The 27996-nt window shown below is 44.0% G+C and overlaps 1 protein-coding gene across 1 annotated transcript; it reads right to left on the minus strand.

Annotated features, from left to right (window-relative positions):
* Positions 1–1265: 1265 nt before the first annotated feature.
* On the minus strand, positions 1266–27995 carry pop4 (POP4 homolog, ribonuclease P/MRP subunit). The gene is made up of 7 exons (XM_088991796.1): positions 27687–27995; positions 25994–26049; positions 10624–10847; positions 10408–10485; positions 8352–8413; positions 5591–5692; positions 1266–1534 (listed from the first exon to the last, which is right to left on the minus strand). The coding sequence occupies exons 1-7, from the start codon at positions 27691–27693 to the stop codon at positions 1398–1400; spliced, it is 666 nt and encodes a 221-aa protein (XP_088847922.1). The 5' UTR covers positions 27694–27995; the 3' UTR covers positions 1266–1397.
* Position 27996: the final 1 nt, after the last annotated feature.

The raw sequence follows: 27996 nt of genomic DNA on the forward strand, positions 1-27996 counted from the left end.
CGTTCCCAGTTGGCAAATTAAGACTTCATGTCTCAACAGGGGGGAGTGACAATAGCTCAGATCATCAATGCCAAAATTTTCACTTTTGGTAATGAGTGATGTTGGCTGCAACATCAATCCCCAAGAAAAAGGTGCCTTCCAGAAATCCAGACTCACTAACCACTAACATATACTAACCAACTAAGATCTAACAATGACTTGCTGCCATTTCTGTGAGAGAATGCATTGCAGAGCCTAAACGATGAGACAGACTTTGATAAGGAAAGAAACGCCAAGAAAGTGTGATGTGTAGAATGAAACCATCCTTTCGACATGTGACCTGGCACAAGTCTTCTTTTGTTCTCTCGGTCCGCATTCATTTATATTCTGGGGCTCAGGTATCCAGCATCGAATCTCTTCTCAGGGATCTCTCATTCAATCGGCCAAGACACCAGTGAAAGGCTCACAAAGTGAGCTACACATAAATAATTATACATTTCAGCTCCAATGACACTTGTATGAGGCAGTAAGAAATTTGAAATAAAATATCTTGGGACTTAAATACTTGGCAGAAAGATGAGTCGGCATAGGATAATTGTTCAGGCAATTCGCTACACAAACATATTTTAAACATCTTTTCATTTCCTTACACATTGTTTTTTTTCTCTGACTTCCTGTTATGACATCACATCCTGTCCGTCTTTACAAAAGCTCTCCCAAATAGCCCCTCTCGCTCTTCTCTCCTCGGACTGCCTGCCCCTCGGGGTAGGCGGTTACATTTTGTGCCTTCCCAACGATTCATGAATCTTTTTGTTTTTACTTCTGATTCCAGCTTCATTAATAATGACCCTAACAATAATTATCTCTCGATGTGAGAGGCAGTGATGCGAGCTATAGGTGATTTTCTCCATCAACTTCCAGGCCAGTCACAATAAAACCAGGTTGGGTTTCAGGGTTTAGTAGTTGATTAGCAGGCATCTAAGAATAGATGCGGAGTCTGACAGGCAAGACATAACTAGCACAATGCTAGACTCTTACAACACACATTTGTTTTATGTAGATTACGGAGATCAGTGGTTAATCCTTGATGTATCAATTGATATGCAGTTGCTGAGGGCCTGAATTATGTTACCTTTATATAGGCCTGATGTACACGTGTGTGTCTGCATTCAGTCCTAACTTTGTATTTTCGTAGATAAGGACGCTTGGTTTTCACTCTTTCATAATCCCATTCCTCTTAGTTTATGGGGGAAAATAAGGGCATACAAACAGAGAGCATGACATCAAAAGGTTAAGTGGAAATGATTTATTTGTAGTGTTCAAAAAACAAAAAAACATAAAATACTCAATGCACCGCCCCCCACCCCAAAAAACAAAAAACAAACAAAAAAAAAACAGGTAACGCTGAACCACTGCATTCACAAGTCAATGGTTCCACTGATTTTGAACTTCTTTGCTGAGCGTTCACTGGCTCGCTGCTCAAACTTGTTTCCGTAGATGAAAGAGATGAAGCCATTTATATTCACTTGAAATACACTGTTCCTTTTGGGTATGACTGAAAAAATAAGAAAGGAAAATAAATGAGCTTTTCATGGTCTTGCATGTGTGATTATCTGTTTTTACATCTTCTAATGGCAATGGATACATGTTTTGATTTATCATGATCCAACATGATTCAATAATAATTCATAAATGATATACTGTATGTTGGAGCAGTTGTATGTCCAGTATTTCATACAGCTGCTGTGTCTACCTCACACATTTTTGGGTCACATGGACCTGTTGGACAATTGACATATTTTTTTGTGATGTCATCTGGTCATTGAGGCGACGTGGTTAATTGGGTGCATATGAACTTGACTGGGGAATACATTTAGAAATTCAATCCTCATCCTAACACGACTCTTGGTGTGTGAGTTTTCCACACATTCCAACAATGTCATGAAATGATTTTGTTTGCATTTACAGTATATCATTCTGATGTTTTTTTTGAAGTGCCCAAAATGAGAAACCGTCGCTCCCTATGAATAGTACTTATAATGCGTTCAAGTATTGTTGCCAAGAGCCTAATCCGACTGAACCGAGTAGTATTCAGTTGAGTACAGTGTCGTGAAAAAAGTATTTGCCCCGTTCATTAGTTCTTTCTGTGTTTTCTGCATATTCATCACATAAAACCTTTCAGTTCAAACCAATTTTATTATCACACAGAAAGTATCAAAGGAAATGGATTATGCCTTTTCTAAATGCCAATTTATTTTATTGAGGTTCTGTATTTTCTTGTTTAGATCTGTCACGTTCCGAACGAGGCAGAGAGCGAGAGTGAAATTGAATGTCTGGATCCCCGAACAGGCAACAGAGACAGAGTGTCAGTTTGTGCTGTGTCAACAGAGACAGAGAGACAGTTTGTGCTGGATGATTTATTAAGGAACAACACAAAGTGCCGGTCCCAAAAAGAGGACCAGGGGAATAATCCAAAATAAAGAATACCAAAAGAGACAAGTAGGGGAGCAAAGGGAAACCCGGCCCCCATACTACGCCAATGGTGAAAAGCAACTCACACACGGTGGTGCAGAAAGGGAACAATCCCGAAAGATAATACTACTTACGGGATGTGGGGGAACTCGGACCGGGTAAAACACAAGCACTGAAGATATAGAAAGTTCAGGGCAATACAAAGTACAAATACAAGTGGACAGCATCCCATTTTAGTACCCGTTGTCCTGATGAAGGAACTGACAGCGGGTGGTGGAAGCGGTGAGGCGCGGCCCCGCCCCCAGCTGTCAATCCGAACGTGACAATATCGAACAAGTACCGGAGTACCGAGAGCAACCGCTTCTCCCAGCATTGTGTAAGAACAATTTTTTTAATCGATGTCAAAGGACCGTATGTCGCGTTGTGGCTTGGTTGCCATATCCGCTCAACATTCAGCATTATGTCTCATTTATTTTAACAGAGAATGTTACAGCATTCCACAAAATGAGGATACAAAATAACTGTTTCTTAACAAACGTGTATGACAATTTTCTCTAGCCAAACAGCATCTCACTCGCACAGCAATCGGGGAGGCGGTGTCCACCGACGCCGATGCGGGTGGGCGTCGGCGCTCGAGCAGGTGGATCACCGTGTCGGGCTCACGGTTGCCGCCGCCACCTTGAGACAGTTCGTTCTGCTTCGCGGTTGGGCAAGTCGGCATTCCAGACGGCCCCTGGGTCGGGCCGCAGGTCGGCACGGGGTACGGCCGGAGAGAAGGCAACCTGGAGAACTTGTTTCGTGTCCGCCTGAGTCAGAGCGTGTGTGTTGGGAGACCTCTTCTGGCTTCTCCGTTAGTAGGGAGAGCGATATTTCAACAACGCGTATGGGTTGGAAGCCGTGCGTATTTGGGTCAGTAGAACGACATATATATATATATATATATATACACACTACGAAATATAAAATGGTAAAAATGACACTAAAAGTTATGATTTATAATTGAACTGTAACTAGTTTGGTATATAGTAGTATTCAAGAGCTAATGTTCTTTTAAAAACAACAGTATGACAAGTATGACATGGTATACTATCCTGTCATATAAGCCTCGCATCGGCCATTTTGAATGTATTTCAACTTACGACTGTTTTGTCGGAACGGAATGCGGTCGTAAGTCGGATGTTACCTGTATAAGGTGTACCGAACTATAAGGCACACCTTCAATGAATGAAAAAAAGTTGTCCAAATATATTATATATTATATAAATATATAAAAGTTTTCCAAATATAAGGCACATCACATTATAACGTGCGACAGTAGGGCTCGGGTTGCGCGCAATAGTCGGTGGTTACTGACAGTAATGGTGGGAGTTGATGTGGCTCATTATTACTTCACATATAAGGCACACCTGCATATAAGGCGCATGGTCATCTTTTGAAGAAAATTAAGGCTTTTTGGTGTACCTTCGACTGCGGAAAATACAATATTTAATAAAAAAAGAAAAAGTAAATGCCTCTATTTGAGTTACTGTTATTTTAATACTTAAAGTAAAAACATGCATCCACCAGACTGGCACACAATCTCTTTGAAGAAGTGTGAACCACTTTACACACAAAAAACTCAAATTTTGAAAAGTGCATTTTTTGTTCGCTGCCTCTCCTCCTCAAATTACCACCTTTAAAGGACAACCGACGTCTCCGGACGAGTTGTGTCCATAATTTGTAAAATGGCTTCAAATGACTTCTACTGAGCGTATTTTACAAAGACTCCACAGCATATAGCTATATTTTACGTTTTAAGACTCGCGCTTAATATTCAGGAAGTCTTGTTTTTGAGTTGGTGACGAGTCCGTACGTGACGTCACTGAAGGAACGCCCCTAACCGAAAAAAAAGGCACATTGTAGCAGTCCTTCCATCACGTCAATGTATTTTGCTGTACTTGTTTGGTCTGAAAACCTCGTGTTGCACCAAAAAGCCGCCAGAAGAGGGCGACCAAGCTCCATGGAAGGAATTTATCAGCCTGTGGAAACGGGCTGATTAATTCCTCACTGGAGCTTGGATGCCATTTTCTGCCTCTTTTAGGGTGATACATTTCCCCCCAATGTTGCCTCAAAATGGCATGGAATAAATTCTTCAATCGATTGCAAACGTATGCTTTCCTCTTCAGAAATATTTGAATCATATTCATAACTGGATGTGTAACAAGAAAGCATATTCTGCCCTGCCCTGCGATTGGCTGGCAACCAATTCAGGGTGTCCCCTGCCTCGTGCCCGAAGACAGCTGAGATAGGCTCCAGCAACCCCCGCTACCCTAATGAGGAATAAGCGGTACGGAAAATGAGATGAGATGAGATGAGATGAGATGAGATGAAGCCATTGTTTTGATTCTCCAGCAATGCAAGACGTATTGGCGTGACTTGACGAACTGTTGGCGGGACTTTCTGAAAATGCCCAATACGCAGCTCAATTTTTTTGCAGATTTTGGACACTAAGTCATTTTTATTGGTGTTTTGCATTTGAATAAAAATATCCTACTGCGTGTTTTGGGTATTTTATATGCTATAAAACGTTTTTGCCATGTCAGTTAGGAAACAACAAAGTGATGTCGGTTGTCCTTTAAGTGGTTTAGACTATTCGGGGCATGTTCGCCTTGAGGAAGACCAGCTTTGTAAAGCAGGCCATGGCAAGGGTAGTCTTCTTTGGCCAGAGAATGTCACCAGCTGTTGAGAAAAACTCTCGCTACAGTGGATCTTGGGATAATGGTGTATTCATTCATTCATTCATTTTTCCAAACCGATTTATCCTCACTCGGGTTTCAGGGGGTGCTGGAGCCTATCCAAGCTGTTGTCAGGCAGTAAGCGTGGACACCCTGAACCGGTTGCCAGCCAGGCGTAGGGCACTCAGAAACAAACATACATCCACGCCCACACTCACACCTAAGGACAATTCTGACTGTTAAATCGGCCTGCTATGCATATTTTTGGAATGGAGGAGGAAACTGGAGGAAAATCCATGCAGGCACGTGGAAAACGTGAACTCCAAACAGGAAGACTGGAGCTTGAATTGAACTGTGAAGTCTCAACTACCGGGCCACCTGAGTGGTGCATTGTTTTCATAAATGAGTCAAAAAGTGTTGCTTACCTTTGAGTATGTCCTGTTTTGTAATAATTTTGAAAACATGCTTGAACTCCTGGATCAAAATTCCTGTAATGCCCACATATGAAGGGCATTTGGACCGAACCACTGTTTAAAAAAAATGGAAACAGTCACAAAGAGAAAAAAATGAAGGATACATTTCATTGTGTGTTGTGTGAGAGTAGTATTTCTGGATTTTGTTGGTGCAGAAGGGTTATGGTGGGTTAGGTAGACTCTGGTAGTGCATGATTGTGGTGTTCCTTTGGCAGGCTGGCCCTGAATATGTGTGTCTGTGTGCTTTGCTTGGAGCTGATTCTGATGCACTCAGTGGCTTCTCGGTGCGAGTATGGCTTAGGTGCTAAGATGCCAAAAGCATGATCCTATCTCAACCAAAATCCACCGTGACTAGGAAAAAACACTTCTGTGCTCACATGTGTGCAAATGCGGTTGTGGTGCAAGTAGTCATGTGGACGACAGATTCAATTGCCTCAGTGTGCATGTTCCAAGCATGCTGCAGCTTCGTCACCATGGTTGTGGACAGGCCAGTCCCCAGGCAAAAAATATACAGTGTTGCGAAGGTGACTTTTTAAATATATGGCGGTACAATTACTAGTTAAATAATATACTTTGTATTGCAATGCAAGTACCATGATTTAAAAATAATGTCGTGAATACTTTTCATTCAGCAAGAACCATATAACAATATTGCTACAATATACAGCTGCATCCAATGGGCCCCCGCAATTTGCTGTGTAGAGGGATAGGGATGTGCAAATAGCGACACCTAACATCCGACTTACGACCGGGTTCCGTTCCGACCAAACGGTCATGAGTCAAAATCCATTCAAAATGTTGAATAGAGACCCGTGATTCGGATGCCACGGGGGTGGGCGGGGGTGTGGGTCGCCGGTGTTCTACGGGTTGCCCTCTCCCCGGCCTTAACCCGGTCTCCGCACCGTTGTGCGGCCCGACCCAGTGGCCGCCTGCGGCGCAGACGCGTCTGACCCGCCACCTCGCCCCAAAGCAGTGCGAACAGTCTTAAGAGGCGGCAGCACCGGCCGTGGGCCTAATGCGCCGTTCTCGTCGCGGCAATCCCGCGCGCCTGAGCGCCGACGCCCACCCGCCTCGACTCTAGTCATGGCAGCGCTGCGCCCGGCACCTGCGACCACTGGCTAGCTCATCACTGGACCCGCTCCAGTTTGCCTAGCAGCTCAGAATCGGTGTGGAGGACGCTATCCTTTACCTCCTCCACTTGGCGCTCCAGCACCTGGAGAATGCTGGGAGCACTGTGAGGATCACGTTCTTCGATTTCTCCAGTGCCTTCAACACCATCTAGCCCAATTAACTGGGGGACAAGCTGCGGCATGGCGGAGTGGATCACCACCTCACATTGGGGATTACAGACTACATCATAAACCAGCCACAGTATGTGAGGGCAAAGAAGTGAGTTGGACAGGCTTCTCTGCAGCACCGGAGCATCACGCACCTGACAGGTGCTATGAGGGCATCACAATACTCCCAGCAGACAAAAGCAGAACAGTGATTATGGACACGGAAAAATACGAAAAGCAGATGCAGCAGTTATTACAGTTATTACGACGCCTATGAAATATTAAAGAAAGACCCAACAGAAGAAAAGAAAAACAAACTTAAAGAACTACTCAATTGCCACGGAAAATGCAATAAATCCTCTCTGCTACAGTATTCCTCGTCAGGCTGATATTGGCAAAAGCTTGTCGCTCCTCGGAACACACAAGTTCAGCCGCCTTCATCATGCATTGTTGAACAAAGTCGTAGTCGAAATACGGCTTCGATGCTAATGCTATTTCGCTAGCAATTAGGTAGCTGGCTTTTACTGCTGCTTCATTGACTTCTCGGCTCCGGATGAAAGTTGACTGCTGTTTCCTCAGACCCGCCAGCAATTCGTTAATCTTTTCTCTTCTCAGTTGTCCTTGCAACCTGTCATATTTTTCGCTGTGATGAGTCTCGTAGTGGCGTCGAATATTATATTCCTTCAATACCGAAACTTGTTGCAAACACATCAAGCACAAAGGTTTTCCGCGCATCTCCGTAAATAAATAGGACGTGGTCCATTTTTCAAACAACAAAATTCTACACTCCTTATCTACTTTTCTCCATTTGGATAACGACATTTTGGCTAATGAGGGTGTAGCCGAGAGGTAGAGACCAAGGTATTAACAACGTCGTAACAAGCAGCAGATGGCGCATTGACACTGTCTGTTGTTTTCAATCCGTCTCAGTGACGTGCGTGTTTTCTACCCTGATGGAAAGAGTGCGCCCCTTAGCGGATAATCCATGAATTGCAGCGAATTAAAAATATTAATTCCATGTCTTTTTATGCATTTTTCCACTTTCAAATTATCCTGCGGGCCTGATCGAACCTCCTTGGGGGCCGTATGTTTGACACCCCTGTCCTAAATGTTTATTGCCGGGAAAAAAACAAGTATCATCATTGAAATGCAAAAACAAAAAACAGAAACATCCAAAAATATTTTTCGCACATTTCTTTCCATTTCTGAAGCTACACAAATACAAGTGATGAGGGAGAACTATATCACATCTTGTGGTACAGGACAAGTTGTTTCTTCAAGCAAAATGAAAATTTGTGCTGAAAAATTCAATTAAATTGCTTATTTAGGGGGTTTACTGAAGATAGATCATTTTGACCCGAAGGACATGGGTGTGTACAGAAAATGAGGACAACATGAGGGTTATAAGGCGATGATTGATGTAAGTGACAAATTACCTGTGATAATGGCACCATGAAAGTCCGCTTTCAAGAGTTTCTGCTGCACAAACTGTGGATTGCTGCAAGAGGAACACAATCATTTTTATATTTTATCTTACATTTAAGAGAGAAAAAAAACAGCGAAAAATTTGGATATAACAAATGACTAGCTTGTTAGCTTTGCAACGCTCAGAAGCATTGTTTGAACACGCACAGTGTACCTAATAATCAGATGTCATCTGACCGTTTTTCCTGTGTATCAATCAAATGACGGAATGACTGGTACAGAGATGCATCTGAGAAATTAAAAAAGGGGGGCACTTTGCCCCTTTGTGTCCGAAAAGGGGGCGGAATTCTAAAATTGATGGGGCCCGATTTAACTAGATTGCTGAATTAAACAAAACTGATTGAAATAAACCAAATACATTCATTGGAGTATGACATTTCTAAATTACAGATTTAAAACCATTATTTGAGAAAAATAATACAATTGTGTAAAAATAAAATTATTTATTCAGATATGAAATAAACTAACATTTTAAATTGTCTTGAGTTATTACATAAGCAATCCTGTGCTTTTTTGAGATTATGTGGTATTACAGAGAAGACAAAGAGAACAGAATTTGCACAATATTTCTTACTAGTGTCTTTAAACAAATTTCTTTGCTTTGAAGGTTTACAATGTGCAGCAACAGCTCTGAAATCATTCCAATTATCCACTAAATTTGAATCTTTAACAGCAGTTTGCTGCAATGAATTGTCACTATCCTCCTCAAACTCGGTCTTAGCCATTGTAAACTGTGGTCTCTCTTCTGGTACTGACCCCCAACAGTTTAAACATACTGTTGCACAACCCTTGCTCAAGAAACCTGGTCTTGATCAAGATACACTGTCAAATTTTAGGCCCATTTCCAAACTGCCTTTCATTGAAAAAATACATGGAAAAAGTGGTGCGCATCCAGTCGAAATCTCTCTTGGATGAACATGACATCTTGTAGGCCTCCCAGTCAGGTATCAAGACCATGCATAGCACAGAGTCAGCCCTGTTACGGGTTTCTAATGACATCCTTGTGACCAATGACACTGGAGATTACGTGTGTCTGGTTTTATTTTCTGGTTTTATTTCTGACTGCACCATTTGATATAGTGGATTACAGTATTCTACTGTCTCGTTTGCAAAAGCGGGTAATTACCGGTCGTGGCATCGACTGGTTTAGCTCCTACCAAGCTGATGCGGTGTTCAATTTTGAGGCAGATGCTGTTCTCACTATACCTGCTCCCATTCCCATTGGGTTTGGCCAAGACAGAAGTGATACTGCCCCCCTGGCTCCTTACCTTAAGTCAACAGTTTCAAACTTCGGTCTTAAACTGGACAGTGACTTCAAACGTGACCGACCAATTGGTGATGTAAAATCCAGCTTCTTTCATTTTAGGCACCTGTCTAAAATAAAACCTATCCTTTCTCATGAGCACTTTGAAGCAGTAAATCATGCCTTTGGCACATCTCAGCTTGATTACTGTAATGCACTTTACTTTAGAGTCAGCCAATCCTTCATGAAGTGTTTCCAGCTGGTCCAGAATGCGGCTGCTCGCCTCTTGTCTGGTACTCATAACATGGAGCACATATCTCCTACTCTGGCTGCCCTTCAATGGCTCCCTATCCCTTTTAGAGTTATTTTCAAGATCCTGATATATCCAAGCTCATCCACCTCTCCACGCCTCAGCTCTGCTGACCAGACAATATTAGATGTGCCAAGAACGGGAGACTCAGAAGGGATCGGGGCCTGTTCCATTGCTGGTCACTCCCAGGAATGACCTCCCACTGAACATTTGGCAAGCTCCCTCGCTGCCGATCTCTAAAACCCACCTCAAAACTCACTTGTACTCTTTGCCATTTGACTCAGCATAACTGACTTGACCTTTTTTTTACTCTCTGGTGCTTTCACTATCTCGTATGCAGCTTGTCTGTTTCAAAGTGCTCTATAAATACAGTTGAGTTGAATATATTAGTTGTACATTTGGTAATCGGTGGACCTGGACATAAAGTTATACATTTGATTTGGAGGTTATTTACCTTGTTGGTTTCAATCCACTGCAGAGATCAATGACATATTGTTTCCAGAGATGATGCAGAGGTAAAAAAAGCTCATATCTGTAATGATAATGACCAAGTCAGTGACACTCGGAAATGAAGAGTACAAACTGGGGTGAAATATAGGCATAACATCACAGTTATGACAATGCTGGATTTTGGTCATTCACAAGCAATTAATTGTAGGCTGTGACTAACCTCTGGTGGTCACTGTTTATATGGAAGATGTTCATCTCCCTTTTATGCTGGGCACTTAACCCATTGCCTTTTTGTTTGTTGATCCTTTTTTTCCTCGGCCTGGTGTATTCCAAAACCACTGCCTTGCGACTCAGCAAACCTATTTCATCGAGTCGTGGATGCAGCTCGATGTTTTTCTTCAAGAAAGCTTGGGTGAAAGCCACAGCTTTGGAGCGAATATGAGGCTAGTAAAATATCAAACACATGAAAGAAAATAAGAATTATGCAGATCGAAACCCTGTATAGTGAATTCAGAGATTATTTGGAAAATACATTATATATTTTTGCTGATAACTGAAGAAAACTTGCAATTACATATGTGTATACAAATGTGTGCAAAATTATTTGGCAAGTGGTATTTTTGAGGATGTTATTATTGAAAAACTATCCATCCATCCATCCATCCCTTCAGTAGGGAAGCCCAGACCTCCCTCTACCCAGCTCCTTCTTCTCGCTCGTCCTGGCGGTCCTGAGGCGTTCTCCTCCCCGACCCGGCGAGGGTACTCCACCCTTTTCCGACTGAGAACCATTGTCTCAGATTTGGAGGTGCTGATTCTCATCCCAGCCGCTTTACATTCGGCTGTGAAACGCTCAAGAGAGAGTTGGAGAGCTCCACTTGAAGGCCCCAACAGTACCACATCATCTGCAAAAAGCACAGATGCTATACGGAGGCCACCAAAACGGTAACCTTCAACGCTTTGGCTGTGCCTAGAAATTTTGTCCATAAAGGTTATGAACAGAATCGGTGACAAAGGGCAGCCTTGGCGGAGACCAAGCCTCACTGGAACCGATTCCGACTTATTGCCAGCAATGCGAACCAGACTGACATCGGTCGTACAGGGACCGAACGGCCCGTATTAGACGTTCCTGTACCCCATACTCCCGAAGCACCCTCCACAGAACTCCACGAGGGACACGGTCAAATGCTTTCTCCAAGTCCACAAAGCACATGTAGACTGGTTGGGCGAATTCCCATGCACCCTCGAGGACCCTGCTGAGGGTGTAGAGCTGGGCCACTGTTCCGCGGCCGGGACGAAAACTACACTGTTCCTCCTCAATCTGAGGCTCGACTTTCCGACGAACCCGGTCCTCTAGAACCCCTGAATAGACCTTTCCAGGGAGGCTGAGGAGTCTGATCCCTCTGTAGTTGGAACACACCCTGCGGTCCTCCATTTTAAAAAGGGGAACCACCACCCCGGTCTGCCAATCCAGAGGCACTCTCTCCGATGACCACGCAATGTTGCAGAGGCGTGTCAGCCAGGACAGCCCCACAACATCCAGAACCTTTAGGAACTCTGGTGGAATGAGGAGCATTTTAACCTCCTCAGTGACTTCAGCCACAGAGATCGGAGAGCCCACCTCGGAGTCCCCAGACACTGCTTCCTCCAAGGAAGGTGTGTTGGTGCAGTTGAGGAGGTCGTCGAAGTACTCTGCCCACCGGTTCACGACGTCTCGAGTCGAGGTCAGCAGCGCCCCATCCTCAGTGTACACAGTGTTAGTGGTGCACTGCTTTCCCTTTTTGAGATGCCGGACGGTGGACCAGAATTTCCTCGAAGTCCGGAAGTCGGCTCCCATGGCCTCACCGAATTCTTACCATGCCCATGTTTTTGCCTCGGCGACCACCGAGGCTACATTCCGCTTGGCTAATCGATACCTGTCAGTTGTCTCAGGGGTCCCACAGGCCATATAGACCCGGTAGGACTCCTTCAGCTTTACGGCATCCCTTACTGCTGGTGTCCACCAGCGAGTACGGGGGTTGGCGCCACAACAGGCACCAACCACCTTCCGGCCACAACTCCGATTTGCCGCTTCAGCAAGGGAGGTATGGAACATGGTCCATTCGGACTCAATGACCACCACCTCCCCCGGGACATGTGTAAAGTTCTGCCGGAGGTGGGAGTTGAAACTCCTTCTGATAGGGGATTCCGACAGACGTTCCCAACTAACCCTCACAACACGTTTGTTGTCATAACACGCCAGGTCGGACTGGCATCTTTCCCCCACCAACGGAGCCTACTTACCACCAGGTGGTGATCAGTTGACAGCTCTGCCCCTCTCTTCACTCGAGTGTCCAAAACATGAGGCCGCAAATCCGATGATACAACTATAAAGTCAATCATCAAACTGCGACCAAGGGTGTCCTGGTGCCACGTGCACAAATGGATACCCTTATGTTTGAATAAAGTGTTTGTTATAGACACTCCGTGTCGATCACAGAAGTCCAATAACAAAACACCACTCATGTTCTGATCGGGGGGGAGTTCCTCCCAATCACACCCTTCCATGTCTCACTGTTATTGCCCACATGAGCATTGAAATCGCCCAGCAGAAAAAGTGAGTCTCCATGGGGAGTGCTCTCCAGCACTGAACTGCTGTTTGGTGCATATGCACAGACAACGGTAAGAACCCGTCCTCCCACCCGAAGGCGGAGGGAGGCAACCCTTTCGTCTACCGGGTTGAATCCCAACGTACAGGCGGCGAGTCGGTGGGGCAATAAGTATGCCGACACCTGCTCTACGCCTCTCACTGTGGGCAACTCCAGAGTGGAAGAGAGTCCAACCCCTTTCGAGAGGGCTGGTGCCGGAACCCAGGCTGTGTGTGGAGGCAAGCCCATATATGTCTAGTCGGAACTTTTCGACCTCGTGCACCAGTTCGGGCTCCTTCCCGGTAAGAGAGGTGACATTCCACGTCCCAAGAGCTAGCTTCTGCAGTCAAGGGTTGGTCCGCCAGGGTCCCCGCCTTTGGCTGCCGCCCAGCTCACAATGCACCAGACCCCTCTGGCCCCTCCCATGGGTGGTGAGTGCTTGAGAAGGGGGACCCACGTTTCCTCTTCGGGCTGAGCCCGACCGGGCCCCATGAGTGCAGGCCCCGCCACCAGGCGCTCGCCAACGAGCCCCATCTCCAGGCCTGGCTCCAGAGAGGCACCCCGGTGACCCGAGTCCGGGCAAGGGAAAACCAAATCCATTTGTGTTTTTCTTCATATGGGGTCTTCTGAGTCGTACTTTGTCTGGTCCCTCACCCAGGACCTGTTTGCCATGGGTGACTCTACCAGGGGCATAACGCCCCAGACAACCTAGCTCCTAGGATCATTGGGACATACAAACCCCTCCACCACGGTATGGTGACGACTCATGGAAAACTACTATATTCTCAATCAACTCAAAAGACTGATAAATACCAAAAATTAATATTTTTGGAAGTTGGAGTGGGGCTATTTTAGTTTTGGCTATCTTAGGAGGATATCTGTGTGTGACGGGAACTATTGCTGCGGACAATTATTAGGCAAATAAATAAAAAAAACTAATATATACCCATCTCACTTAGTTTTGCCAGGCAAATCAAGATAACAGCTCGAAATTTACAAATGGCAGGTACCGTTAAAGCCAGTTTGTGGAAGACACCTTCTTCAAGCGATGGTAAAAACAGTCGTCATCTTTCATTAAAAAACTATATTTTCATGCAGGACACACTTCATCACATGCCTCCAAATACTCCATGGCGTGGCTGGCCAGTAAGTGTCTCAAAGATGAAAAAAAATAATGGAGTGGCTCTCTTGTTCACCTGATCTGAAGCCCATAGAGAATCTGTGGTCGCCATGAAATGTGCGATCTACAAGGTGGGAAAACGGCACACCTCTCTGACCAGTGTCTGGGAGGCTGTGGTTGCTGCTGCACGCAATGTTGATGGTGAACAGATCACATGAACAGATCACGAAAAGCAAGGCTTTTGACTGTCCTCGTAAAGAAAGGTCACTATTGGTCACTGATTTATTTTTGTTGTTTTTGAATGTCAGAAATGGTTATTTGTAAAGTTTGAATTTTGTTTTTTTAATTTAAAAAAGATTCTTTTCTTACAGACAGTGTATCTTAGGTGTTCTATTACTTGACTTGTTTCAGTGCATACTTCCGCCTTCATCAGAGTGTCACGGATGTCACACGGATATCAAGTAGACAGGATGAACTTAATACAACTACAGTAGAGTATCGATATAACGAGACTTTACTGTAGTAAGGGAGTCCGAAAAAATATCGATATAACCGGGACTATCGATATATCCGACCCTGTTTGCATGTAATTTTCTCCGTGCGTGCATAGAAATAGTATCGATATCACCGGGACTATCGATATATCCGATATCGATACGAGACTTTACTGTATTGTAAAGTTTGAGTTGTTACATTGGTTTACCTGGAAAAAATAAATAAGTGAGATGGGTATATTTGTTTCTTTCTTAATTTTTCTAATTATTCTACACAACAATAGTTAGCCACATGCACAGATATCCTCCTAAGATAGCCACAACTAAAAAAGCCTGAGACCGACTTCCAAAAATATTTCTTTTTGATATGTATCAGTCTTTTGACTTACTGTAGCCACAAGGGGACACAAGCCAGTGTCTTACTATGCCGGTCCCAAGCCCGGATAAATACAGAGGGTTGTGTCAGGAAGGGCATCTGCTTGGCCAAAACAATACGCTTGGCCAAACAGCATGCGAAACAAACGTCTGAAGATGGACACTAATTCGCTGTGGCGACCCTTGAAGGGAAAAGCCTAAAGGAAAAGAAGATCTGAAGCAAGTTCAGTATTGAGTACTATATGCTCAAAATTGTTCTTACTGGTTTTATAAGTTAACCCACAGGTATCAAAGTCAAGGCCCAGGGGCCAAATCTGGCCCGCCACATCATTTTATTTGGACCACGAAAGCAGAAAAAAAAACTTCATAATACTTGCTAAGTCCAAACCAGTTTCAAATTGTCCCATGTAAACCACAACAATACTCATTTTTACTTCAAATTTGAAAATTAATTATTCATCAATTTGTTGTGTGCTCTATATGTAATATGTTGAGGGGATTACACATTCAAATGGCTTCCCCAAATTCATCACAGCCCCGAGAGGAGACTGTAACTACACAATGTGGCCCGCAGCAAAAAAATGAATTTGACACCCTTGAGTTAACCCAATCACTTTCTAAGGACCTGATGTTCTACGATGAGATGGGATAACCTTTGTTTTTCTCACATTGGAGAAATTCGTAATTCTAAATAAGTAGAAAAAAGATACACGCTGCTGTAATGAAGTCAAAACACCAAAAATAAAATAAATAATATGGCAACATAAACGACAGACAGTCATTTGATCATCAAGAATTTCTTATTCAGGGACATTTTTTACTTGAAGGGTACATCTCCTGGATGCACTGGATTCACTGTATCCTGGATTCATTTGGTGTTTCGGGTCTCGCAACATCAGACACCCTCATCCAGGCGACCCAGCCGGGGTGGATGAAGTCCTGGCTTGTGTCCCAGTAGCAACCCATGGATCTGCCCTCTTCAGCCACAACCACCTTGTGGCTTTCTCTGCTCCTTCACTTGCAGACTGAATGGCCCTCTTCTTAGCCAGCCCTGTGATTCCTAGGCGGCCAAAGACTTCACAGAGGGAGCGATACTTGGCCTGTTTCCTTTCGTTGCCTTACTAAATCCGCTCTTCCCAGGGCACGGTGAGTTCCAGCATGATCAGGTGTTTTGAAGCCTCTGAGAGGATGATTATGTCTGGCTGGAGCAATGTTGTTCCTATGCGCTGGGGAAACCTCAGTTGTTTTCCCATGTCAACATGGAGCCTCCAATCAGGGGCTGTGTGGAGGAGTCCTGTTGTTATCTGTGGACGTGCATGGGGTCTCTTTTCAGTCCATGGTGGTGTTTGCGTGAGCTGATGGCAGAGGCGATACTCTTGGCAATTGCTTTGAGTACCTGATCGTGGGGTCAGCGATAGCGACCATCAGCCAGGGACTTTGAGCACCTGCTGAGGAGATGTTCCAGGCAGTCTCTTCTGGAGCAAAGTGAGCAGGAGGGTGTCTTGCTCTTCCCCCACAAATGGAGGTTTGCTGGGCAAGGGAGAGAATTGTAGACTGCTGCGACGAGGAACCGGACGCGGTGGAGGTCTACCTGCATGATGTTTGACGAGGTGACTTTCCCCTGCAAAGTGCTCACCCATCTTGTCTCCCAATGCCCTGCCCACTTGTTCTTCCTCCAGGCCTGCATGGACAGTAGATGTTGTCGCACCTTGCCCCGAACCTCGCTGATTTGGGTCCGTGGGATGTAGCCCCTGTTGCCACTGTCTCAACCATTTCCTTTTGCATAAGGCGTGGCTCAGCCACCTCCACTGCCTTTTCTGCCTTCTACTTCCTTCCTGTCCTCAATTCAATGAGCTGCCTATGTTGGTATATATTTCTGTAGCGCAAATTGGAAATTTCACCAACAATAAAATATGCGGATTGTATACTAAGAGTTACCTTGAAATTAATTTGAATTAGATTGGAATAAGATATGAAAAATCCGAGAGCCACCTGGTGAGACAAGGAGATTTAAAGAAATACCTTGCAGGAAATTTGCGTTTCTTCGGGAGCCGCTCCGTAACATGCACCTACTGTAGTAATGCCGCTCTCGTGATGCGCTCTCAAGTAGTCAATAGTCCGCTGTTCACTGCTGTGCGTGCGCGAGTGCGAGAACGTGCTCACCCAGCGGCAACGCAACCCAACGTCACAGAGCAAAGAAGCTTTGAACTACAACAACAGTTAACATGGCCGAGCTGACATGAGCACAAAGTCAGAATCAGAATAATCTTTATCGTTCTGTCTATTTTCCTTTTCGGTCAAATATATATTTTTATTAGAGCGGTCTAGCTTGTTTCGGCAGGTGTCATTGCGTCGCTCGACGCACTTCCGTTTAAACAGTTTCTAATCAACACAGTGTGTCAATACGCTTCATGAGGCCGCGTGGACCCATTACTACCTGTTTGCAATGTAAAATTGTTGCTGATTTTGATGGCTGTGACATTCATAACAAATTGACACATGGCGTGGCTGTGTTTCAAAAAAATGTAACAGTAGATGAAATGCACAAAAAATTGTGTTGAATGCTTTTTTTTCCACAACAAAGAAGAAAATGCTTAAACTCGCCAACACGTGCTCCGAAAAAAAACTCCTTACTTCTATCTGCTTAGCCATCACTCTGGCCTACAGTCATCATCTATTCAGTCTGTCATTGTTTTGAGGGTAAAACCCGCCTCAAAACTCCCTTTTACTCTTTGGCATTTGACTCAGCATGATTCAGACTTGATCTTAGTTTTACTCCATGGTGCTTTCTACTATATTTGTGACTGGCTTATTTCCTGTATATGATAGTTGTCCATGTCAAGTGCTATGGCGCAGCTTTGGCTGTTGTTAAAGCGCGATATAAATCAATACTAAACACGCTCAAGATGGTAGAGATGATCTTGGACTTCAGGAAACCTCCATCACCACAGCTGCCCCTCACACTATCCAACTGCCCCGTGTCAACCGTTGAGACCTTCAAGTTCCTGGGAATCACAGTCTCCCAGGACATGAAGTGGGAGGTCAACACCAACTCCATCCTGAGAAAGGCCCACAAACGATGTACTTCCTGAGGCTGCTGAATAAGCATGGCCTGCCACAGGAGGTGCTGCAACACCTCGACACGGCCTTCATCGAATCCATCCTGTGTTCTTCCATCAAGGTTTGGTTCGGGGCCGCCACAAAAAATGGACAACATCTGACATCAACGGACAGTTAGGACGGCGGAAAAAATAATAATTGGCACTGCCATACCCACTTTCGAGGACTTTCACACTGCAAGAATTGAAATAAGGGCACAGAAAATCCGACTGGACCCTCTGCACCTTGCCCACCACCTTTCCCAGCAACTCCCCTAAGGCAGGCGCTACCAATACATGCGCACTAAATCCAGCAGACATTTAAACAGCTTCTTCCCCCAAACCATTAACTCTCTAGACCAGGGGTGTCAAAAATACGGCCCGCGGGCCGGAACCGGCCCCCAAGGAGGTTCGATCAGGCCCGCAGGATAATTTGAAAGTGGAAAAATGCATAAAAGACATGGAATGAATATTTTTAATTCACTGCAATTCATGGATTATCCGCCAAGGGGCGCACTCTTTCCATCAGAATAGAAGACACACCGCATCACTGAGACAGACTGAAAACAGCAGACGGTGTCAATGCGCCATCTGCTGCTTGTTACGACATTGTTAATACCTTGGTCTCTACCTATCCGCGACACCCTCATTAGCCAAAATGTCATTATCCAAACGGAGAAAAGTAGATAAGGAGTGTAGAATTTTCAAAGATGGCGCCGCGAATGGCAGCCTCGGTCACACGCTCCCTAGTATTGTTCCTGGTTTTGTCATTTTCATTTGTTTTTTGCGACCCCACGCGACTTAGTTACACGAGGGAAGAGTTACTGAGCATTGGGGAAACCACTCTTGGACTATTTTCACCGACACAACAAAAAAAGGTTTTTCGGGGCTGCTCGCGAGCAGCAGCTCTGTACGGAGCTTTGCGACGCTGGCGTAGGAGGGGTAAGCGAGCCGGCGTGCTCGTCAAGGTACAGCAGCGTGGATTTCGAATACCGCTCCCATCGATCCATCTCGCTAATCTACGCTCATGACCAAACAAGATGGACGAACTTCTTCTCCTCACAAAAAATAATAAAACATATGCACGTTCTGCTGCGCTTTGCTTCACTGAGACCTGGCTCAGTGACCGCCACCCGGATTCCGCGCTACACCTACCCGGCTTCCGTCTCCTCAGAGCCGACCACGACACGGAGCAATCGGGGAAATCCAAAGGCGGTGGACGATGCTTCTACATCAACGAAGAATGGTGCACCGATGTCACGATGCTCGACGCACACTGCAGCGCTGGTTTGGAATCGCTGTCTCTCAACTGCAAGCCATTCTACTCGCCACGTGAGTTCGCTTCCTTTATTCTCGTCGCCGTGTACATCGCGCCACAAGCTAATGCTAACGCGTGTATACAAACGCTAGCGGACCATGTAAACCAACTCGAACTAAAATATCCAGAGTCACCCCTGATCATTTTGGGCGATTTTAATCAAACACGTTTAAACCGTGAACTTCCCAAATATAAGCAGCATATTGACTGTTTCACCAGAGGAGAAAACATTCTAGATCACTGTTACACAGCACTCAAAGGGTCATACCGATCTGTTGCGCATGCAGCATTGGGTCTTTCTGACCACTATTTAATCCACTTAATTCCCACATACAGACAGAAACTCGGATGTGTAAAACCAGTAGTCAAGACTATTAAGAAATGGAGTAATGAAGCAAAGTTAGCTCTACAAGAATGCTTAGAATGCACTGATTGGAGCGTCTTTGAAACTTCAACTGGCACATTGGATGAATACACAGACACTGTAACATCATACATTAGTTTCTGGGAGGACATGTGTGTACCAACAAAGTCCTTCCGCTCATTCAACAACAACAAGCCATGGTTCACTCCCAAACTCAGGCAGCTCAGGAAAGAGAGAGTCCGCATTTAGAAGCGGCGATCGAGCAGTTTATAAACTCGCACGAAACAGACTGACAAAGGAAATCAACATCGCAAAGAAAAGTTATGCGGAGAGGCTTAACAAACAGTTCTCCGCTAACGACTCTGCATCGGTGTGGAATGGCCTGAAAGCAATAACAAATTATCGTTTACCATCCCCCCAAGCAGTGTACAACAATGGTATGGCTGATGAGTTAAATACATACTTTTGCCGATTTGAAAAGGACACCCCCATTTCCCTGGTCTGCCCACCATTACCAGAAACTACCGTATCTCCGCCCTCTGCCCTACAGATCCACGAACTGGATGTTAGACGGCGCTTCAAGAAGCAGAAGATCAAGAAAGCTGCGGGACCTGACAGAGTGTCCCCCTCTTGCCTGAAAGTCTGCGCTGACCAGCTGGCTCCGGTCTTCACACAAATCTTCAACAGATCCCTGGAGCAGTGTGAAGTCCCATCCTGCTTCAAACAGTCTACTATCGTCCCAGTTCCAAAGAACCCAGCACCCTCGGGATTGAATGACTATAGACCTGTTGCTCTGACGTCTGTGGTCATGAAGTCCTTTGAACGCCTCGTGCTGAACCACCTAAAGAACATCACCGGACATCTGCTAGATCATCTTCAGTTTGCCTACCGGGCAAACAGGTCTGTGGAGGATGCAGTCAACATCGGACTGCACCACATCCTCGACCACCTTGACAACACAGGAACCTACGCAAGGATCCTGTTTGTGGACTACAGCTCTGCGTTCAATACCATCATCCCAGAACTCCTCATCCCCAAACTTCTCCAGCTTGGTGTGTCCCCTACGATCTGCCAGTGCACCCTCGGCTTCCTGACAGGACGGACACAACAGGTCAGACTGGGAAATATATCATCCACAACACGAACCACGAGCACTGGAGCCCCGCAGGGATGCGTCCTCTCTCCATTGCTCTTCTCTCTCTACACGAACGACTGCACCTCAATGCACCCAGCTGTCAAATTCATAAAGTTCAGAGACGACACCACGGTCATCGGTCTCATCAAAGACGGCGACGAGTCTGCGTAACGACAACAAGTGGAGCAGCTGGAGCTCTGGTGAGCCGTCACAACCTGGAGCTGAACACGCTCAAGACAGTTGAGATGATCGTGGACTTCAGGAAACATCCATCACCACAGCTACCCTTCACACTATCCAACTGCCTTGTGTCAACCATTGAGACCTTCAAGTTCCTGGGAATCACAGTCTCCCAGGACATGAAGTGGGAGGTCAACACCAACTCTGTCTTGAGAAAGGCCCAACAGAGAATGTACTTCCTGAGGCTGCTAAAGAAGTATGGCCTGCCACAGGAGGTGCTGCAACATTTCTACACAGCTGTCATCGAATCCACCCTGTGTTCTTCCATCACCGTTTGGTTCGGGGCCGCCACAAAAATGGACAAAATCCGACTTCAACGGACAGTTAGGATGGCGGTAAAAATCATTGGCACCGCCCTACCCACTGTCAAGGACTTGCACACTGCAAGAATCCAAACTGGGGCGCGGAAAATCCTACTGGACCCTGCGCACCCTGCCCATCACCTTTTCCAGCTACTCCCCTCAGGCAGGCACTACCGATCCATGCGCACCAAATCCAACAGACATTTAAACAGCTTCTTCCCCAAGCCATTAACTCTTTGAACTCTTTCAACAGTAGCCCAAATGGAACTAGTGCCACTTAGCAATTTTTTAACGATGATACTAGTGCAGCGTGTTCTACCGGAAATAAATTCCTTGTGTGTTCTACATACTTGGCAATAAAGATGATTCTGATTCTGAAAATGGACCACGTCCTATTTATTTACAGAGATGCACGGAAAACCTTTGTGCTTGGTGTGTTTGCAACAAGTTTCGGTATTGAAGGAATATAATATTTGACGCCACTACGAGACTCATCACAGCGAAAAATATGATGAGTTGCATGGACAACTGAGAAGAGAAATGATTAACAAATTGCTGGCGGGTCTGAGGAAACAGCAGTCAACTTTCATCCGGAGCCGAGAAGTCAATGAAGCAGCGGTAAAAGCCAGCTATCCGGAGCCGAGAAGTCAATGAAGCAGCGGTAAAAGCCAGCTACCTAATTGCTAGCGAAATAGCATTAGCATCGAAACCGTATTTCGACGGTGACTTTGTTAAATGATGCATGATGACGGCGGCTGAACTTGTATGTTCCAAGAAGCGACAAGCTTTTGCCAACATTAGCCTGACGAGGAATACTATAGCAGAGAGGATTTATTGCATTTTCCGTGGCAATTGACGACAGCACTGACATCACAGACGTGGCCCAACTGGCCATGTTTATTCGAGGAGTTGATGAGAAATTGACTGTTACTGAAGAGTTTCTTGAGTTGGTGCCAATGATGGACACCACAACAGCCGAGGGCATTTTCGGCTCTGTCGTTGCTGTATTGGACAGAGTTGGAGTGGACTGGTCCCGCGCTGTCAGCCTGGCTACAGACGGCACGTCATCCATGGTCGGAAAGAAAGCAGGTGTCGTGACAAAGTTCAAAGACAAAGTACAAGCCCTTAATGGAGGAGATCGTTTCTGGACATTTCACTGTATTTTGCACCAGGGGGCATTGTGTTGCAAGTCGCTGAAAATGGACCACGTCATGGAGGTGGTTGTTCGCACATTAAATTTCATCCGGTCCAGAGGTCTGAACCATCGTCAGTTTGACAAACTTCTCAGCGACAGCAACATTACCCACAGCCTGCCATACCACACTTTAATGTTAGTCAGCAGCTTCAAAACAAAAGCTCTGTGATGGAATTCTACTGTTCATGCAACTCCATGAATTTTCAGTATGTATTGTATGTGTATGTATGTTTCATGTATGAAGATTACAGATTTACAGGACAGGTGAACACTTTCTTCATTACACATTTAAAATCACTCTGCTTAGTTTGTAAGGTGTAGGCAGGGATTACATTTAGATTGTATATGCGTATGTGTCAGTGGTTTAAAAATTCCCTTTCTTTAAAAGTCTCATTTAATCTTAAAGGACAACCAACATCTCCGGACAAGTTGTGTCCATAATTTGTAAAATGGCTTCAAATGACTTCCACTGGGCGTATTTTAATAAGATTCCGCCGCATATAGCTATATTTATATATACTAGTGCAGCGTGTTCGACCGGAAACAAATTCTTTGTGTGTTCTACATACTTGGCAATAAAGATGATTCTGATTCTGATATTTTACGTTTTAAGACTCGCTCTGAACATTCAGGAAGTCTTGTTTTTGAGTTGGTGACGAGTCCTCACGTGACGTCAGAAAAGGACTGCCTCCTGACCGTAAAAAAAGACGCATTGTAGCGTCTTTCCATCACGTCAATGTATTTTGCTGTACTGTTTTTTTTAACCCTTGTGTTACATCTAAAAGCCGCCAGCAGAGGGAGTCAAGCTCCATGGAAGGAATGTATCAGCCTGTGGAAACGGGCTGATTCATTCCTCACAGCTCGGTGGCCATTTTATTGCCTCTTTTTGGGTGAGACATTCCCCCCCGCCCGTTTGCCTCAAAATGACACGGAATAAATTCTTTAATCGATTGCAAACATGTATGCTTTCCTCTTCAGAACGATTTGAATCATATTCCTAACTGGAGGTGTAACGAGAAAACATATCGGAATCTGAAGCCATTGTTTTGATTCTCCAGCAATGCAAGACGTCTTGGCGTGACGTCACAAACTGGGGGCGGGACTTTCTGAAAATGCCCAATTCGCAGCTCAATTTTTTGCAGATTTTGGACACTTCAAGTCATTTTTAGTGGTGTTTTACATTTGAATAAAAATATCATACTGCGTGTTTTGGGTATTTTAGATGCTATAAAACGTTTTTCTGATGTCAGTTAAAAAAACAAAAAAGTGACGTTGGTTGCCCTTTAAAGTGCATTACTATATTTTTCAGTACCAATTAGTTTTGTACCTTTGTACAATCAGTGGGATAAGTTGCAATGCATATTTGTGAATGATAAAAGTAAATTGCACATTTGTCTAAGGAAATATGAGGTGTTTCATGAAATGTTTTGTAAAAGGATAGTTCATTAAATGTCAATATTTTCCTAATGTTCTTGTGCTTCTTTACACCAAAACAAGGGAAATACATGATATTTTTGCTATTTTTAGCAGAGTATGGTATAATTATAATGGTCCGGACCACTTGACATCTCCCGAGGCCGTATGTGGCCCGCGATGCGAAATGAGTTTGACAGCGCTGCTCTAGACAGTAACCCAAATATAACTATATAGTGCGTCTTTGCATTTTTTTATGATGATACTTTTGCAGTGTGTTCTACCGGAGACAAATTCCTTGTGTGTTCTACATACTTGGCAATGAAGATGATTCTGATTCTGAATATGTATTGTACTGTATTTAAAGAAAATGTAAACTTTTTTTCCTCAGACCTGAAGTAACAGTCAGTGACGTGCAGTCAGGGGAGGCTGCGCCTCACCTGTCATGATGGAAATATCAAATGACAAAATAAAGTAAACAGTTATATTTATTTAGTGATTTGCACTTTAATGTTCTTTTCCATTTAACTTCACCATTTTTGGAGTTTTTTCAAAATCGCTGAATTTTCACATTTACCGTTCAAATACTAAGTACAGACAAGCGGTGAGGCACCAGCCGGCTAAGCCTCATCATGGATTGTGCAATCACTATGCTAACTGTGTTGGCTTGCTCTGCAGTGAGACCGCATTGCTGTCCCTTTGCATATCGCTATTAAAGTGTTCAAAAGCTTTTAGTATATGAACTAAATTTCTACAGTTTAGCTGGTGTATATAATGTACAGTCACTATAGATTATAAACAGTGTACTACAGTGTTTATTTAATGTTATTGTTTATCAAAACTGTGTGCATAGGTGAGGCACACACTTCTGCCTCATGACAGGGGACGCTGGTGATTACAGATTATTCTTGCGACTCCTCGGCTGCAGAATAATAGAATTAGTGACAGCAAGCTACAGTAAACAGTTAGCAAGTTAAGTGCAACCATCCAGTCATTTTTTTTGTTGTTGCTTGGCTTTATTTTCAGAATGGTGGATTACATCTCTAAATTGAAAGAATTTTCTAAACTGAACTTTCAATTGAAGCAGGAGATAATAATTAAAGGAAGACCAACACCGGACTTGTATAGCTCACAAACGGTGAGGGATGAATGTAAATCTCCTGGACAGCTTCTCAGCTTTTTGGCCAAGAAGGATCTCATTGAAACTATTCCTGAAGCGACAAAGTTGCTCCAGCTCGTGCTCACTGTTTTAGCTACTACAGCAACAGTGGAGTGGTCATTCTCAGCACAAAAGACTGAAAACACACAGTCGGAACAGGACTGATCAAGGACGACTTTCTTCACTGGCAGTGATCTCCATTGAGACAGAAAGGCTTGGACTTCATTTATAAGTAAAGGTAACACGATAATAACATTTTTTAAAATTCTTTTTTTCTGCTCCAGTTTGTATACAGTATAAAAAGAATGCTGACATAACATTTCAAACAAAACACGTTAACTGTTGCCAATCAAATGGTGATTAAGCTACTCTATGGAGTTCATATGTTTGTAAATCTGACTGTGCCTTGAACCTCACCGCACTTCACTGGTAACAATGATTTTAGATTTAGATTCCCTCAATAGATTGTTGTGTGGGAAGAACTTTGTTTATTGAACATAAAAAAATATACACAATAGGAATTTCTCCAATGTGAGACAAATAAATGTTTTCTCCTCTCACCTCTCATTTCACATTAACAATAAGTAAAGTTAGTGAACTAGTAAAAAAGGAAAAGAAAACAAGCATCATACAGCACAATTAAATGTTTAAAGACGAAGAACAAAAAATCTAGTCCTACCCCATGTTATGTATTAATATAGAGATTTTTTTCATTATTTAAAATAAAAATTTTGAGTGATGTGATCGACTCACCTCAACTCCAAGAACTTTCACAAGGTCAGAAGGAAGATGAGCGTTCACATCGGCCCCTGTTAAGAAAACAGTGACGTGAAAAGACATTTAAACCACATGATGTAGAAGCAAGTTTGCCCAAAAACAGTCCGATGACAAGTCAAGTCAGTAAGTATGCTGATTTGGATTGGATTGGATATGCCTTTATTAGTCTCACAGTGGAGAAATTTAAGTTTCACAGCAGCAAAGTGATGGAAGGAATGAAAGTAGAAAAACAAAATACATGAGCTGCTGGAAAGGCAGCAACTCTCGCAGCGCCGTGTTGAAGTCAAAAGAAAAGAAAAAACTAAATAACAAATAATATGATATGATTTGAATGTGTTACTTCAATACTGGCGTAGAGGCTACTCATAACAGAAAGTCCACGTACATACTTAGAGTTTGTTAAGGCATGCCTCGAAAATCTGGACAGTTGAAATGGCAATAATATTAATTCCTTTTTTTTTTCATTCATCTTCCCAACCGCTTTATCCACACTGTGGTCCCTGGGATCCCAACTGTGCTCGGGCAGTAGGCAGGCTCAGGCAGTAGGCAGGGGACACCCTGAACTTGTTGCCAGCCAATCACAGGACACACAGAAACGAACGAGCATTGGTGCTCACACTCACACCTAGGGTCAATTTGGAGTGTCCAATCAGCCTGCCGTGCATGTTTTTGTAATGTGGAAGGGAACTGGAAGACCCGGAGAAAAGCCACACTGCCCGGGAGGGAGAACATGCAAACTGTACACAGCGAGGCCGGAGCTATAATTGAACCTCTGCACCATGATATCGCCATGCAAACCACCTGGCCACGATCGATTATTCATTTATTTCAAATTTGAGTATGTATTTAGCCACTAAAACTCACCTAGTCATAACTACCACGAGCCTCATGTACATTCATCCCGAACAACTGAACGCTATTAAATTGAAAAGAACTTTAAAGTACAAATCACTAAATAAATATAACTGTTTAATTTATTTTTCATTTGATATTTCCATGATGACAGGTGAGGCACTGCCTCGCCTGCCTCCCCTGACTGCACGTCACTGCAGGAATGGCATGCTTGTGTATGGAGCATTGCATATTAGAAATCTCGGGATTTAGCTGACCCAGTTATTGTATTTCATGCCATGTCATGGGGAAATGTGTTTGTACGACAACAAAAAAAAGTAATTTGTAGTCTTGAATTTTGAGGAAAATCGAATACTTTGAAGCTTTTAAAACTCACATTTAAATATAACAACAAAAACAAAAGACATAGCATGGAGTAATCTGTAAGGCAAATTAAGCCCCCAAAATAAAACATCCTCAGTTAATAGCAATTGAAATCTAGAATAAATTAATTTTGGCCTCGCAGCAGTGTGGGGTCGTGAATGGGTCTTTCTTGTACGCATTGAAACAGTGGAAGTGGAAGCCTGAAATTGAACTGTATTATTTTAACTTTTCGCTGACTGGAAAGACTTTTTTTTATTTTAGCGCGAATGTTACCCGCGCGGATATGTTTCCAGTGCGTTCGAGTGTGAATATTCGTTATTTGAAGGACAATCATTTCGATAGTCAACGTTTATTTGTTGCTATGTTTTCAATGCGATCCTTTGTTGACATTATCATTAGTGCTAGCTAAGCATGTTTAGGATTAATGTATGTGAAACTCAACTACTGTACCTACCATCCATGTGTAGTTTGGTAAATCGAATCGTGATACTGTCGTCTGTTATTCACATGTCCGCATGATGTACTTCCACATTCGGCTTTCCCCTCCTCCACCTTTGCTCCTCCTTCTCGAATCGGAAATACGCAGCATTCTTCAGAAGTTTTTATAATGTAGAAACAGGAAAACGCTTACACGTCTTTTGCCAAAACGGGCTCTACAAAAATGTCACTAAATGCATAAAAACACACAAAAAAAGTTCAAAATTATTGTCAAGCAGTTTGCACCAAACGTCCAGCTCTTTGTTGTTGTCGTAGTACGGCGGTAA

This window comes from Hippocampus bargibanti, linkage group LG03, assembly GCF_051943395.1.
Source record: "Hippocampus bargibanti isolate YZ-2025 linkage group LG03, ASM5194339v1, whole genome shotgun sequence".
NCBI classification, from domain to species: Eukaryota; Metazoa; Chordata; class Actinopteri; order Syngnathiformes; family Syngnathidae; genus Hippocampus; species Hippocampus bargibanti.